Genomic DNA, 14,620 nt, shown 5'->3' on the forward strand with positions numbered 1-14,620 from the left:
GAATAAAATAGAAGGATTAAGGATCTAATTAGAAAAATTATCTTGATCTTCTTTGTTATGATGTTACATTTTTCGAACATGTAGAGAAACAAGTTTCAAAATGTCGTTGAAGCATAGCTATAGGCAGGAATCTTAGCAACCTTCTTCGTCTTCATCAACTTCCTAACTCTCTCAACATCTTTCCACATCCCTCTGAGTGCATACACATTAGCCAAGACAACATAAACACCATCGTTCCACGGCTCAAGCTCAACCATGTATGGAGCCACCCACTCAGCCATCTCAACATCCCCAAACTTCTCACACCCTCCCATCAAACAACCCCAAACCATCACGTTAGGCTTCATCGGCATCTCCTCAACAACTTTCTTTGCCTCCTTAAGCTGCCCGTCACGGCTCAATAGATCAACTATGCATCCGTAATGCGATAATCCCGGTTCTAGCTCGAACTCTGACTTCATCATCGCAAAATATGTTTTTCCTTCCTCCACAAGACCTCCATGGACGCAAGCACTGAGAACTCCAACGAACGTGATCTTGTTTGGTCTGACACCGAATTCTCTCATCTGACGAAAGCATTCTAAAGCCTCTAATGTATTCCCGTTAGCTGCGTAACCCACGATCATAGAACTCCAAGAGACAACGTTTCTCTGTCGCATTTCCTCGAATATGTGACTCGCTAAATCCATACGCCCACATTTTCCATACATATCAATGAGCGAATTCAGCATCATGATATCAGACTTCTCTTCGGTCTTAGCTTGTAGAACGCATTTATGCAACTGAAAAGCCAAGCTCAAGTCACCTAATCCTCCACAAGAAGCAGTCACACTAACCATAGTGAAATCATCAGGCTCAAGTCCACTCCTTTTCATATCCACAAACATTTCCACCGCCTCGTTAGCTCGACCAGCGTGATTCAACCCTCCGATAATGGCGTTCCAAGACCCCAGCTTTCTCTCAGGATTTTCATCGAACACCTTACGTGCGTTCTCAAATTCCCCTGCTTTACAATACAATGTAATGAACCCACTCTCGCAGAACTCATCTCCGACGAACCCTAACCTAACGGCGACGGAATGAAGCTCCTTTCCCAACGTAAAATCATGAATTTGAACGGCTGCTTTGATTACAATCGGAAGAGAATATCGATCGGGTAAAACAGTCGATCTCACCATACCGAGATATACTTGAATTGCATCGAGAGGAGACTCATGGCGAATGTAAGATCGCATGATGTTGTTCCATAAGAAAGCGATCGGATATTGATCGAGGATTCGTGAACGGAAGATGTCACCATGGATCCGACGAACACGAGCTAGGCTAGTGCAGTTTGATAACAGAGTAGCTAAGAGTTTGTTTCGATCTTGAGGCGAAAGAGGCGTAACCGAGGAAGATGATGTAGTGACGAAATGATTCAAACGGTGAAAGATCGTGAAGTGATTTGTTCTCTTAGTACCATGAACATGAAGCTTGGAGATAAGACCAGAGAAGAACATGTGTCTTTTTTGTTGTTGTCCTGATTCAAAACTAAGATTCTTAAGTACACAAAGTTGTAACAGTGAAAAAGAAACTAAAATAAGCTCAAAAGATCTGATATTATGAAGCTGAAAGATTGTATTCGAGTAGTTTAAGAGACTCACAACAACATAAATACTGATAATCCAAAGCAAACTGTTTTAACAGATCCAAAATAACAAGTTATATATTGAAATCAAAGATCAGTTACTGAGCTTTTTCTTTGTCTTGACTTTTAACGCCGGTCACTGCGTTCGAAATTGATCTTGGTTCGACCAGAACCGCCGTGGTCATCGTCCCTTGAAGAGCTACCACCACCGCCACTTGCTCTCATAGTTCCACCAGACCCGATCTTGTCCAAAGGTTTCTTACCCTTCTTTAAATCAGAAACCCACTTCTCAAGACCGAAAGGATCTTGTTCCTCTTCCTTCTCAAACTCAACAGGTCGGTCTCTCTTACTACCCACCCTCTCTGAAGCCCCTGTGAAAGCTTTGTCAGGCTTAAACCTCTCAGTATTCTTGATCTTATCGAGCTGCTCATCAGCGTTTCCATACATTTCTTCATCGTTATCCTTCTTTGGCTTGTACAAAGTCGAAAGAGTTGGTTGTGCAGTGAACAAGCCTTTGTCGTATAAGTTGTATTGGTCATCAGCAGCGAAACCAGAGTCCATTCCTTTGTCTTGGTTAAACAGACGTTGATCATACATAACTTCACCACCACCTTTTCCTCCAGTAGATGCCATTCCAAGAGCAACTTTCTCACTGATGTCACGGTCTCTGTCTCTGGTGATCTTGCTCTTCTTCCCCATGGCAGCATCTTTGGCATCCAACCTTCTCTCCCTCTCTCTTTCCCTGCGACGCTCTTCTCGTATCTTTTCTCTCTGAATCCTTTTTTCCCTCTCCTCCCTCGTCTCTTGAGGCTCTTCCCTTTCTCTTTCCCTTCCTCTATCCTGGTCATAGTTGTCATAATCACCTCTTGGGTCAACACTTTCACTCCTACCCCTGTCAGATGAGACAGGCATACTCATAGCAGCACCGGTTCTTTCGGAGCGAGCTTTTTGGGCAAGAGCCCTCAATTCCTGCTCTTTCCTTTCCTTGTCCTTCATCACCATCTCTTTTTGCACCTTGGAACGCATTGAAACAGCCTCTCTAGCTTTCTGCTCAGCTACATAGAGGGCCTCTGATAACTTGGCAAAGTTATCATTGATCTGAACGTCTTGTAGGCCCCTTCCATCAGCAGCTAGACGTTTGTCAAGAGGGATTGTGTAACCTTTCGGATTCTTCCAATTGGAGATACAAGGAGGGATTTTCCAGTCTTGCTGGTCCTTGACGGTAACAGGCCTGGGCGGTGAATGCATGACCGGAACAGGCGGAGAACCAGAAGCCCTTGGGACTCTCTTGTGCTTGAACTTTGGTGGATCAAGTGGATCTACAGGCATCTCCACCATCCTAATGATCCTCTCTTTAGCACCAGAATTGAAGGCAGAAGATTGCTGGGATGGCTTATATTTAATGTACTGTGAATCTCCCGATTGCCTTGCTATATTACTAGGCTGCGCTGCACTCAGTCTCACATTCACAATCTTCTCAATGGCAGCTTTCGTTTCTTCAGCAGTCTCCTGAATCTCCTTCTGCAATTCCTCCTCTTCATCAACAACAGTACCCAAGTCTCCCTCGTTTTTCAGAAACTTTGGAATAATATCCTTATGCTGAGAATAAACAATCTTCCTCGAGTTCTCATTCTGCCTCACTATAGCGTCAAAGACCACGTTTCCCTGAGCATCGACAGTAACAGGGAGAGTCTTAGCTCCAGGCTTATTGGATTTATTCTTACCCATAAGAAGAGGATACTGAGGAAGATGAATCTCCGGGAAAGCACCACCATCGCCAAAATCCTCTGGATTCTTCGGACGTAAACCTTGACGATTCAGGTAAGCAGGCACCACTTTAAATTTGATACTGGAGGATTTCACCGTCTCGGATTCAGTGACTCGGTTTTTGAACCAAGCATCATTAGAATGATCATAATACGTGGTAGTGGTTGATTTGGGCGCAGGAAGATCATTAAGAGACTTCATAGTCTAAATCAAGGTTTTCAACAAATCGCAACCTGCAAACAAAGAACAATAACGATCAGGACATACCTAATCCGTAATTACAACAACAAGCTTCTGATAATAAAAGTGACAGATCCTCCGAAATTAGGGTTTTCTAGCGATAAACTCGACGCGAGCATTAGATCCCGAATAATTCCGATTAAAATCTGAAAAATCTGGGTTGGATTCACTACAATAGAGCGGAAAACAAGTAGGGTTTAGGAATCGCTGAACATAGAGATCGACAAAAACCTAAAAACAACAGGAGGAAAGCAAAAAGCAGAATTGAATCTGAGAAATCGAAGAAGCTAACCTCTGAGGAAACTAATCGACGGGAAGAGAGATTCTGAGAAAGGTGAAACGATGTGCGAGGCGGCGCAGACCGATGAAGAACAACGAACGGAAGTGAAGCCTTTTTCTGGGGAAAAAAGAAATCGGGCGTGAAGCCTTTTCTAGGGTTGATAGGATTAACAACAAAAAAAAGGAATCAATTGTCTTATACGCAGTGTCTATGTAAGTCGGTTTAAAAATAGACGAAAAAACGAAAAGGATAACGTCGCCTGAGAGATTCGAACTCTCGCGGGCAGAGCCCATGTACTTAGCAGGCACACGCCTTAACCACTCGGCCAAAGCGACTTATTGTTTTTAAATCGAAGAAAGTTATATATATAACTATAGGTGTTGGCTTTTTGATATATACAACAATTCTGAGCATCTCATAATTATTTGCATTGTCCTTAATGAAAATCCGTCTCAAACACATTCCCATAGTTTCGTTTAAAATACTGAATTCAAGGTTAAAAGAAAAAAAAGTATAAGAATTTGGTGTTGGTACATCTCAACTGGTATACTGTTAAACCACCTCGAAAGGGAAGGTGAAAAAGTTCAGAATTCAAGTACCAATAGAGGAAATACTAGTTAGGCTTTGGTTTGTCTATCAAAACTCAAAGCAAGTGTAAGTTTCATATCAACAAACTTTCTTCTCTTTCATTTTTTTATAAAAAAACAATAGATTGATGGCGTTAGTTTGATATTTAATGAACCAATTTATGTTTTTCTAATCAACAACCAATTTGTTTGATATAAGGTAAAGAAACAAAAATGATATGAATGAACTACGTAGGCTATGTAAATAACGACTACGAGAGAGACTTAAATGTATGGTGAGAAATATTATTAAACATATATGTGGCCATGCGGGATAATGGGAAGGTTAATGGTTTTGCTTCTATGGAAACAACGGCATGGTAGTTAGTTTCCAGTTTTGGTGGACAACTTGGCGTGGTTGTGTTCAACGACAAACTATGGTCCTTGACTCCTTGCATTACACAACTCAAAACTCGGAATATACTTGAGTATATCATATGCATACAATTTTCAACTTTTTCTGTTAAATCGATTCATGGATTAGATGAACTATTTTGAGGGCTTTTCAGCATTCGATTAGGTTAAACGGCTGTTGCGATTATTATTTGTTTTCATAGGAGCTTATGCTATGAACAGTAATCATATAATCATTTGTATAAAAGTGTCTATTTCTGATCTAAGCACAGTAATTCATATTTGTTTAACCCCAAAAGCAAAAAATCATACATCCGTATATATATTTGAGAAAGGAAAAAACAAATAAAGACCGTGCTCGTGGGTGGAACCTCCGTTGACCGCGGATCCCAATATAATGGCCTTTTCCTACGGGATAGTTAGATGCATTACTAATTAACGTAACAATTAATTTTGATTCAAATCAATGTACGATGATTATAATAAATGTGTTAATTTAATCAACTTATGAGGCCGGTGTTGATTGATGTTTTCGTTGAGAAGACTCACCCAATACTTAGTTGATTTAACATTTTTTTTTTTTTTTTGTTACAAAGGTATTAATTTCCCCATCTAAGGATTGCGTATGAAAAAATATTTGTTCAAACATAATATAAGTTCGTTTTACAAAGATTAAAAATGAATAAAAAAAAGGTTTTAAATTTCACATCGTTGGATTTGCATATGAGTTAGTGCATGGACATGTTAAATTAAGGGTCAAGCCATTAATTATGTCTGACTAATGCAAACAAAGTCAAACAAGAGGAAATGATAAATAATCCTTAACCTGCAAATTCGTTTTGGTAGAACGATAATCTTTTACTTCTCTGGTACAAATTGTTTTTAATTAGGGAAAGAAAATGAGTTTCTATTTTTCTTCTCAAAAGTGTATTTCCTAAATATTGCATTGTACTTGTATTTCTCATTCACTGTAAACAATAATTTAAATTGAAAAAGTTGGTTATATGAAGCTAACAGTAGAAATTTTGTGAATTAAATACAGAGGGTGATAATAAATACCAAGTTGAAAAGATTCAATATATGTCAACTAACAAACCATCTCAGATAATACTTTTATCTACCGCTACTTTGATATAAATAGTTTAATTCTCAAATGTTCACCTAAAGTATAAAAAATGGTCACCTAAACTATATAAGTTAATTAGCAAAATATAAACAAAAAACCATTTATCGTCCAATCACAATTGGCGTGTTCGTACAAAATATCTAGAAGATCCGATCAAAAAAAAGAGAGCAATAAACATTATATGGTACTATCAGGTTTAATCAAGTATATTAAACTCTGGTCTGAATCCAATAATTAAATAAACTTCAGAGGTTTGGAGGCTAAATGTTTTTAAAAGAAGAGATTATTTAAAAATAAAACTAAGGAAAAAGGGGGCCAAAATTGGAAGAGTCGAAAGGTTCAGCCATCGAAATGCCATTTTCGTCGCTGTGGTAATAAAAGCTATAACAATTATTAATATACCAAGGCGAACTAGGTGGATACGCCGAGTCAACGTACACAAACTCGCTCAATGACTCATCGTAACTCGTCTCTAGACTCGGTAACTCCACTATCTCGCTTAGTTCTTCCGCCGTCGACGCAGCTTCTTCGCTTGACGGTGACAACGACGATGACGTACACGTTGAATAGCTCGAGGAAGACAACTGCGTCTCAGCTGGGGCGATGACGGTGGTTGGATCGGAGACTACGAGAGAGGAGGAGGAGGGGGAGAAGTCCATGGCGGCCGCTACGGCGGCTGCGGCTTGAACGTCGCGTGGAGAGGAGGAAGCTGGACGGGGAAGGTAAGTGGCGAGCTCCGGGAAGTTGAGGACGGCGGAAGTTCCTTTAATGGTGAGAGCAGCTGCGTCATGTGCACGCGCCGCCATTTCCGGTGTGGAGAAAGTGCCTAGCCAGATTCGGCTCTTCTTGCGAGGCTCTCGGATCTCGGAGACCCATTTGCCCCACGTTCGCATCCGGACGCCTCGGTAACCCGGGTCGGATCTTACACGTTTCTTGGTGTTGGTTCGGTGGGAGTCTTGTTGGTGATGATGATGATCCTCCTCCTCCGGCACCGGAGACGATTGTTTGACGGAGATAATGGATGACTCGGTCATTGACACGTGAGTTTGACTCAGTGAGTGTGAAGAGAGTACGTACGTAGGGTTTATATAAAGACTAGAGAGAGAGAGAAAGAGAGTTGAAGTATTGAAGTGAAATGTTGAAGTTAGTTAGAAAAGGACAGTCGATCGCTTACTTATGATGACAGGTGTGTACACATTATAAATTCACACATCAATATTATTTGAGAATGACCCATTTTTTGTTTTCGTTTATTTAATGTTGATATTTTGCATTCGGCAAGTAAATGTTTATTTATCTCTTCGTGATAACCTATGCATGGTCCATGTATGAACTTGATCAATTCAATGGGGTAATAACATTCCCATTCGGAATTGACTAGGAACTTATATTTTTGTTTTGTTAAAATTGACTAAGAACTTATGCAATAGTAAAGGGAGAATGGGCAGAAAAAAATCAAAAATATGTTTAACCTATTATAATGTGTCCATGAGCTTATTTCAACTTTAATTTTAATGGGATAGTAATATTTCATTAGGAATTATTTCCAAATATGCTACTATGAGTTCAACAATATAGCGATTGATACAATATGACGATTAATCAGAATGCTAACACGACCATACAACTAGACTATGATTTTTTGTAGCGATGTTTTCTTAGGTCTCGTTGGTAACTTGGTCTATTCACTAATAGAATATCATTTTACGATCAATATAAATTGTCTATAATTCGAGATTGTGTGTTTTTTTTTGTCGACTAGTGTTTACTTATACAATATATAGCTAAAATGGAGAAATACAATCATATATATATATATATATGTGTGTGTTTGTTTGTCGTCTTGTATCTTTCGAAAAATAAAAAATTATACAATTTAGTAGGAAGTGAATGTCTTTCGATGGAAGCCGAGTTCCCCAACTAGATCAAAGTTCGAATCAAGAAATTATGAAATACTACACATAATATATTAGTATAACATGTTTGGTCTCTTTAATTTTCATTTTTTTGGCCAAAACTTTGGTCTTTTTCATTCATCTTTGATGCATAGATATTAGTTGCTTACACCTTTCTAGTACAAAAAATATGAGCTCTCTCTAGTCTAGAAAGTCGGGTTAACGTTAATAAAAATGCAAATAAACAGATCATAGAGTATGATTTACTTACTTGTTTTGGGGTTAGAAATGATGAGAATTGAGAGGAAGGGAAGAGGAAAAGAGATAATTAAGAGAGACCCACAAGGAGTGAAGGCTGTTTGCCCCCATCTGAGCATGGCATTTCTGACAGTTGTCAACACCCTTCCCACATGCCTTCTTTTTAATCTCCTCTAATTTTCATTTTTCTTATCATCATTCTTCCATACATTCGATATTTAATGTTCATTTACCACATTTTTATATCATTATTTAACACATTTCCGTATTTTATTTACCAGCTCTTCTTCTTCATAGCATCGTTGTAGTGCATTATTAATCTAGCTTTAGTATTTTTATGATGTTGACGTTTTAGTACCTGAGAGTATCATTTGAATGTAACCTTTATGATCTTAATTACTGCTAGAACTTAGCCATTCTACTTGTTCATAATAATAGTATCGTTACGTTTTAACTCTCACCAATACCAAAGGAAGAACTTTGACAAACAAAACAAAAATATCACATGAAGAATTTTAGACAAAATCGTAGTATTAACTGTATCATTCGAGTGTTTTAGTAAATAAAATAATGTAGTCTACTAGTTAGAGATAAAATAAAATTTTGTGTTTTTTGTTAATATGTATAAAAAACTTAAACAAGAGTATATAAATAGAAAGGGGCAATATATAAACATGCCGTTTTCTCATCACTGGTCAAATTAGGTCATCTACAATATGTTTAGACACAAGTTTCTGTTTTTGTTTATTACTTTTAGTTAATTACCTCGCTTTAATAATCTGGTAGTAAATGAGAGTACAATACTTCGGTTTTAAGTCTCAACTTTGAAATATATTTTTTTGACCATTTAATGTTGTTTATATTGGTTTGAGTGCTAGAGTAAAAGGCCGGTGTAAACTAGTGTATTTCAAATTTACAAGTAGTATTTCTAGGTATCGCTTCTATATTATAGTATGAACACTGATATTCAAAAACTAACTTTCATGGATAATGGATTGTGTTGCTGGAGTTATTTAATCCTTACGCTACTAGCTACTTTATAAAACTTAATATATACAATATTGAATTGATAACACATCCAAACGAATACTGAACTAGCTAAGTGAAATTAAATAAATATTATCAAGAACTTCAAATTGAAAAATATGCAATTTATCTATAGATTTATTATAATTAACCATTTATTCGGACCGAAGATCAAAACTAGATTAATTACTCTCATGAGGTCAGTGCTCAAATAAACAGAATTTATAAAACGTTACTATATAAATATGCAATTTTTCTCATGGATATGAAATATGTTTTTAATAATTATAAGATATGCCTTGAAATTAGAAATTACTAACATGGCGTACCTCGTGCATAAGATTAGGGCTTCCATGCTACCATCAACTACGTAATGAATTCCTCTGTTTTTATTTCCATTATAAAATAAAGTTATGTGAACCGCCAATGCCATTATGAAAAATCCAACAGCATCCATTCCTCGCACTAAATAGTTATGATATTTTTTTGGACGAAGAAATATCTAAACGTATGTGTATCGTATTCATTGATCTCGCCGAAATAATGTTGTCATGGCTTGATCTAAATAGTAGCAACATTACATAATATCGTCTAGATCGTGCATGACTCCAAAAGAACTTGTTACAAAAATAATACTGGTAAATAAACAAGACGGTCCACAAGCTCTAGATAATAGTTTAGACTTTGGTCTGGCATTTTCCCATTATTAACTGAGAAAGGTAGAAAACAAAAAGAAAACCAAGTGGTATTGGTCTAATGGTTTTCGCTTGATCATGAATAGTCATGTAGGTGTAGGCCAGAGATCGTTTCCCCTCAAACGGAAAATTACTAAAACATTCCAGTTGACTAGTCGAAATGGTGTTATGCTTTAGATCCATTAAAAAAACGGTGAGTGGGCTACTCGACCGTTACACTCACCTGAAGGATTAGTCTTGGCTATAAAAGTTGGGATTAGTTCCTGGTAATGAAAAAAGTAATAGAATGAAATGTGTTCTCTTTTCACTTGTTCACATATATGTTGGTAGATGAAAACAATCAATAAGCTAGGACCAGTTTTGGGCCTACAAGAATATGAGGTTGGTTTTATTATGGGCTTTAAAGAAATGGGTCCACTAGGACCCCTAAATTCTCAAACTTACGCAAATTTAACCATACAACATCAACGTTCTTCATATTTGTTTACTTGACGCAGCTCGATATTTCACTATACATCATTTCACTGTCCTTTTACGCTTGCCACGGTTGTCTCTAATTATTAATCGGCACCCACCTAACCAGTAACCACTACACAAACAATGTTCGTACATTAAATCTTGCATTACACATGTATGTACATTCATGTTTGCACACTTTTAGATATTTTAAATTTCTCGATTAGTGAGTGACTAAGAAAATCCCATTTATTTGTGAGCTTAAATGAATTGCTTGACCTCACATATAGATTATGTAATCATATGTTTTTTTTTTGTCATATAGTCCTATATAAGAATGTTAAATTAAATTATTCATAAGCCGTTACGTGTTCTTTTGAATAGTATCTGTCATTAGCATACCTACGATTCGTACTTCGGATTGTACTAAGACATTTAATAATTCTAAAACTGTTTATTGCATTTTTTATGCCGTACTTGTTTTGTATTGATCTATCATAGTCTAATACTATTATCTTACTAATACGATAATATATCAATGCTGCTAAACTAACGAATTTAAAATGTTTTATTCATTTTGTATTTTTGTGACAAAAAATGCTTATTTTTTGACAAACAAGAAAATGTTTATTCATTTATCGATTGATCTTATTCATCAACATCTTCGACATATTTCTTCCATAACCAATGCTGTCTCCAAAGAAGATAAACCTCTTCAATCGGAACCTGTTTCGTCTCCGGCAACAGAAAGTAAACGAAGCTTCCCATCCCCAATATAAGTCCGGCGAATAAAAGGAATATTCCGTACTTGAGATGGCACAGCGACACCAGGAAACACTGCGCGATTAGAGCCGTGAAGAAAAGGTTCACGCACACCACAACGCTCTGACCGGCTGATCGAGTCTCTAGAGGGAAAAGCTCGCTCGGAACTAACCATCCCATTGGACCCCAAGATCGACCATACGCCAATACAAATAGACAGATAAGGACCACAAGAATCAGACCGAGCGATTTTGGTAGCTCCTTACCTTCCCCAAACTTCAAGGCTAGTGTTACTCCTACTACAACCTGCGAAAAAATGAACATATTTAGGGTTTCACCGGAAGTTACTTGTTTAGCAAGATATACCTTGAGTTTAAAAAAACAGAGCATTCACCATGTAACAGAACATCTCCACGCTAGCTTCAAGAAGAAGAAACCTTCTTCCAAATTTATCAGCTGAATACATAGACATGATCGCCGCGACAACAAGCGCAGCATTTGTAATGGTAGACGAGATAAGCGACGCAGATCCACCAAACCCTAAGCTCTGAAACATAACCGGAGCATAAAACAGGATCGAATTCATTCCGGTTAGTTGCTGAAACGCAGGAAGCCCAATGGCTCCAATCACTAGCTGCGGTCTGTTTCTTCTAGCAAGAAGATTGCGAAACGGATTCTTCACGGCTCTAGCAGCGTCACTGGCTTCGACAAGATCCTGAAACTCAGCTTCTATATTGTTTGTGCCACGTACTTTGATCAGCACGGCTTTAGCCTTCTCGAGCTTCCCTTGCTCGACAAGACTATTGGGTGTTTCAGGCAAAACGAGTCCACCGAGGAACATGAGTATAGCTGGGACGGTGGCGAGACCGAGAGAGAGTCTCCATCCCCATGGATGGATTTGCTCTGTTTTGTAGTTTATCAAATTAGCAACTAGAATTCCAATGCAAGTTGTTAGCTGGAAAAGCTGATTCACAGTTCCTCTAATCTTCGCTGGAGCCATCTCCGAGAGGTATAGCGGAACCGCCTGTAAACGCAAACGCATAAATTAAACGCAAAACTGGACCACTCACTTAGACATTAGAGTTAATAAATTGTGGTGTTTTTTTTGCCTGGTTTCCGAATCCAATGCCTATGCCGAGGAAGATTCGACCAAGGATTAACATGAGGATGTTTTTGGCTGCAGCGTTAATCACTCCTCCGAGGAAGAAGCTGACAGAGCCAACGAGGATGCTTCCTCTCCTACCGTAGATTCTGGTGACGTAAGAAGCTCCGAAAGTTGAGATTAAACCGGCGAAGTAGAGAGAAGAAGTGAAGAGTGTGAGGATTTGATTGTCGTATTTGCAGTAATCTGTTTCGTTTAGATGCATTTGCTTTCTTTTGTAGATCCCTGGGAAGAACTCTTTCAAGAAATCGTCCATTGATGTAACACCACCTGCGTTTAACAAGGACGAATAAACAAAAATGAGCATTGGTCTTGCATAGGTTCCTTGATTTACAAGAAACTAAGCAGTCGACACTTAAACAAAGCTGAAGCTAACTCTCGTCAGAGAGGGAACTGATATTTTCGGACAAAACAGGGGAAATTTAACAAAACTGAAGCAGGCCCTTTTCAAAAACAATACTTGGCAGTTTCAGAATCTGGCTATTTGATTGGTATAAGATAAAACCAGATCGAGAAAGTTATCTAACCAGAGACTCCAAGATCATAGCCGAAAAGAGAGCCTCCCATGGATCCGACGATGCAAGCGAAGATGAAGTAAGAAGTGATCCGATGTTCATAGAGATGAGCTCTCTTTAGGCCTCCTTCATCGGTAAGAGCTCCACCGGCCATGGCTTTAAAATCTTGAAGACAAAAGGAGGAATATTCTGGTCTCCCTCTTTGTAATAAAATTTGACTGAGGGTTGTGAACTAGTTGTGATCACTATGATCAAGATTTTAGAGATAAATAAAAAGGTTGGATATTAGCAGACTAGCTGTTACACTTTGACCATCTATCTTTCCTTATCCCTTTTTCTAAGGATATATATATGACTTCATCTTTCTTGATTATTACAATGACTAGTTGGTAATAATTTTCTTGATAAGCTATGTCCTTTTAAAGAAATTTCAAATATGGTGATGATCTAAAAAATAAAGATATTTAGATCATTTTCTATATAAATTATAGTATATCTCGACTCCATGTCATATTTTATCCATAATTTAATGCTAGCATACCATTAATTATTTTCTCCATAAATGAGAAAATACATTTCCCTTTCTATTGAATTGTATCATAACTTTGATATTAAAACCGTCTTAATTACCTGAGTTGTTCAGTTGATCTAGAGATTTTTTTTTTTTTTGCACAAGGTATTGAGAAGGTGTGTCCAAAGTTGGATCGAACTTGATGAATGTTATTTGAGTGACAATGTCATCATTTTTTGGCGATCTACATGACAGAAAAAAAAGAAAGATGTTGTAAGAGTTGTTTATAACTACCACAGATACAAACAAAAGAAAGAGAGATGCTAAAAGGAGATAAACAATATTTTTACTCTTTAAGACATCATTTATCCTCTGTGTCCTCTACCACATAAACATTCCTTTGTTGGCTTGAGGGTTTCTTGAGTTAGCTTCACCAAATACTAATTTTCTATAGCTTATACCTTTCTTCTTGTTACTGGTTTCACCGGCCCCTACATTGTGGTAATTGTTGGTTCATATACTTTTGACGCATTATTTGGCTTAATTACATATAAGATTAATAGATACAAAGGACATGCATTTGTTGAACTTACATGTGTTTGGACATAAGTTGGTATCGTATCCAATCCATCATCCGCATTAAGCTTCCTTTGCGCATCGCTCTTAAACAACCATAGATTCTACGAACCTATAAGGGATCTCAACCTATAAACTCAACGAAACATGAATGAGATCAGAGAGAGAGAGAGAGAGAGAGAGAGAGCAATGGTAATAAGAATACAAAACCGATTTCTGATACGGTTTTGCAACGTGAAAAGATCATGTGAGATATTTTAGGGATTTCTAAACTGATTATCTATCCGCATTACAAAAATGTACCGTAAAACATATATCTAAATACACACCACATTTACGATGTATAACTTTACGTAATAGACATGATATCTACGATGAGTTAATTTTTAAAATAAGATGTGTTTGCCATTTTTATCAACTATCACCATTCACCCATCAAACTATTATTTTGACAAGGGAAATTGTCAAAAGTTTGAATATTATACGTAGCTCATGATAACACACCGATTAAAGAACTCATCTACTTTGTGATATCAATTTAAGAGTGATCCATCATTTTCGATTAGCTTGAATGATAGAAAATACTGATTGTTGAATTGTTTTAAACGAGCTAATAATAATAATTTCTACAAAGTGATCGGACAAAAGAATAAAGTCCAATGAGGATGAGACACATCAGATTATTTAACATAACACGTCAGCAAATTAAGGGATCGAAGAAAATGGTTTAGCTTGACACAACCG

General features: G+C 37.5%; 4 protein-coding genes and 1 non-coding gene across 9 annotated transcripts; all 5 read right to left on the reverse strand.

Annotated features, from left to right (window-relative positions):
- AT1G77170 (Tetratricopeptide repeat (TPR)-like superfamily protein) lies at positions 1–1,563 on the reverse strand. The gene has a single exon (NM_106367.4). The coding sequence runs from the start codon at positions 1,497–1,499 to the stop codon at positions 96–98; it is 1,404 nt and encodes a 467-aa protein (NP_177842.1). The 5' UTR covers positions 1,500–1,563; the 3' UTR covers positions 1–95.
- Positions 1,540–4,106, reverse strand: SKIP (chromatin protein family). 3 transcript variants are annotated; one of them, NM_001198487.1, is made up of 3 exons: positions 3,927–4,098; positions 2,239–3,627; positions 1,571–1,932 (listed from the first exon to the last, which is right to left on the reverse strand). In NM_001198487.1, the coding sequence occupies exons 2-3, from the start codon at positions 3,593–3,595 to the stop codon at positions 1,754–1,756; spliced, it is 1,536 nt and encodes a 511-aa protein (NP_001185416.1). In that variant the 5' UTR covers positions 3,596–3,627; positions 3,927–4,098; the 3' UTR covers positions 1,571–1,753. The 3 variants fall into 3 exon arrangements, with proteins under 3 accessions (NP_565151.1, NP_001185416.1, NP_001031291.1); NM_106368.5 differs by having other exon boundaries at positions 1,540–3,627; NM_001036214.3 differs by having other exon boundaries at positions 1,571–3,803; positions 3,927–4,106.
- A 61-nt stretch (positions 4,107–4,167) lies between these two features.
- AT1G77190 lies at positions 4,168–4,249 on the reverse strand. Its single transcript has one exon. It is a non-coding gene; the product is annotated as a tRNA-Ser (tRNA).
- A 1,876-nt stretch (positions 4,250–6,125) lies between these two features.
- On the reverse strand, positions 6,126–7,244 carry AT1G77200 (Integrase-type DNA-binding superfamily protein). Its single transcript, NM_106369.2, has one exon. The coding sequence runs from the start codon at positions 7,052–7,054 to the stop codon at positions 6,320–6,322; it is 735 nt and encodes a 244-aa protein (NP_177844.1). The 5' UTR covers positions 7,055–7,244; the 3' UTR covers positions 6,126–6,319.
- Positions 7,245–10,863: 3,619 nt separating this feature from the next.
- On the reverse strand, positions 10,864–14,059 carry STP14 (sugar transporter 14). Of its 3 annotated transcripts, NM_106370.5 has the most exons (7): positions 13,894–14,059; positions 13,651–13,791; positions 13,420–13,544; positions 12,802–12,954; positions 12,222–12,544; positions 11,507–12,136; positions 10,902–11,418 (listed from the first exon to the last, which is right to left on the reverse strand). In NM_106370.5, the coding sequence occupies exons 4-7, from the start codon at positions 12,941–12,943 to the stop codon at positions 10,999–11,001; spliced, it is 1,515 nt and encodes a 504-aa protein (NP_177845.1). In that variant the 5' UTR covers positions 12,944–12,954; positions 13,420–13,544; positions 13,651–13,791; positions 13,894–14,059; the 3' UTR covers positions 10,902–10,998. The 3 variants fall into 3 exon arrangements, with proteins under 3 accessions (NP_001185417.1, NP_001322186.1, NP_177845.1); NM_001198488.2 differs by lacking the exons at positions 13,420–13,544; positions 13,651–13,791; positions 13,894–14,059 and having other exon boundaries at positions 10,864–11,418; positions 12,802–13,210; NM_001334769.1 differs by lacking the exons at positions 13,420–13,544; positions 13,651–13,791; positions 13,894–14,059 and having other exon boundaries at positions 10,864–11,418; positions 11,507–12,544; positions 12,802–13,210.
- Positions 14,060–14,620: the final 561 nt, after the last annotated feature.

The sequence above is a fragment of the Arabidopsis thaliana genome, assembly GCF_000001735.4.
Source record: "Arabidopsis thaliana chromosome 1 sequence".
NCBI classification, from domain to species: domain Eukaryota; kingdom Viridiplantae; phylum Streptophyta; class Magnoliopsida; order Brassicales; family Brassicaceae; genus Arabidopsis; species Arabidopsis thaliana.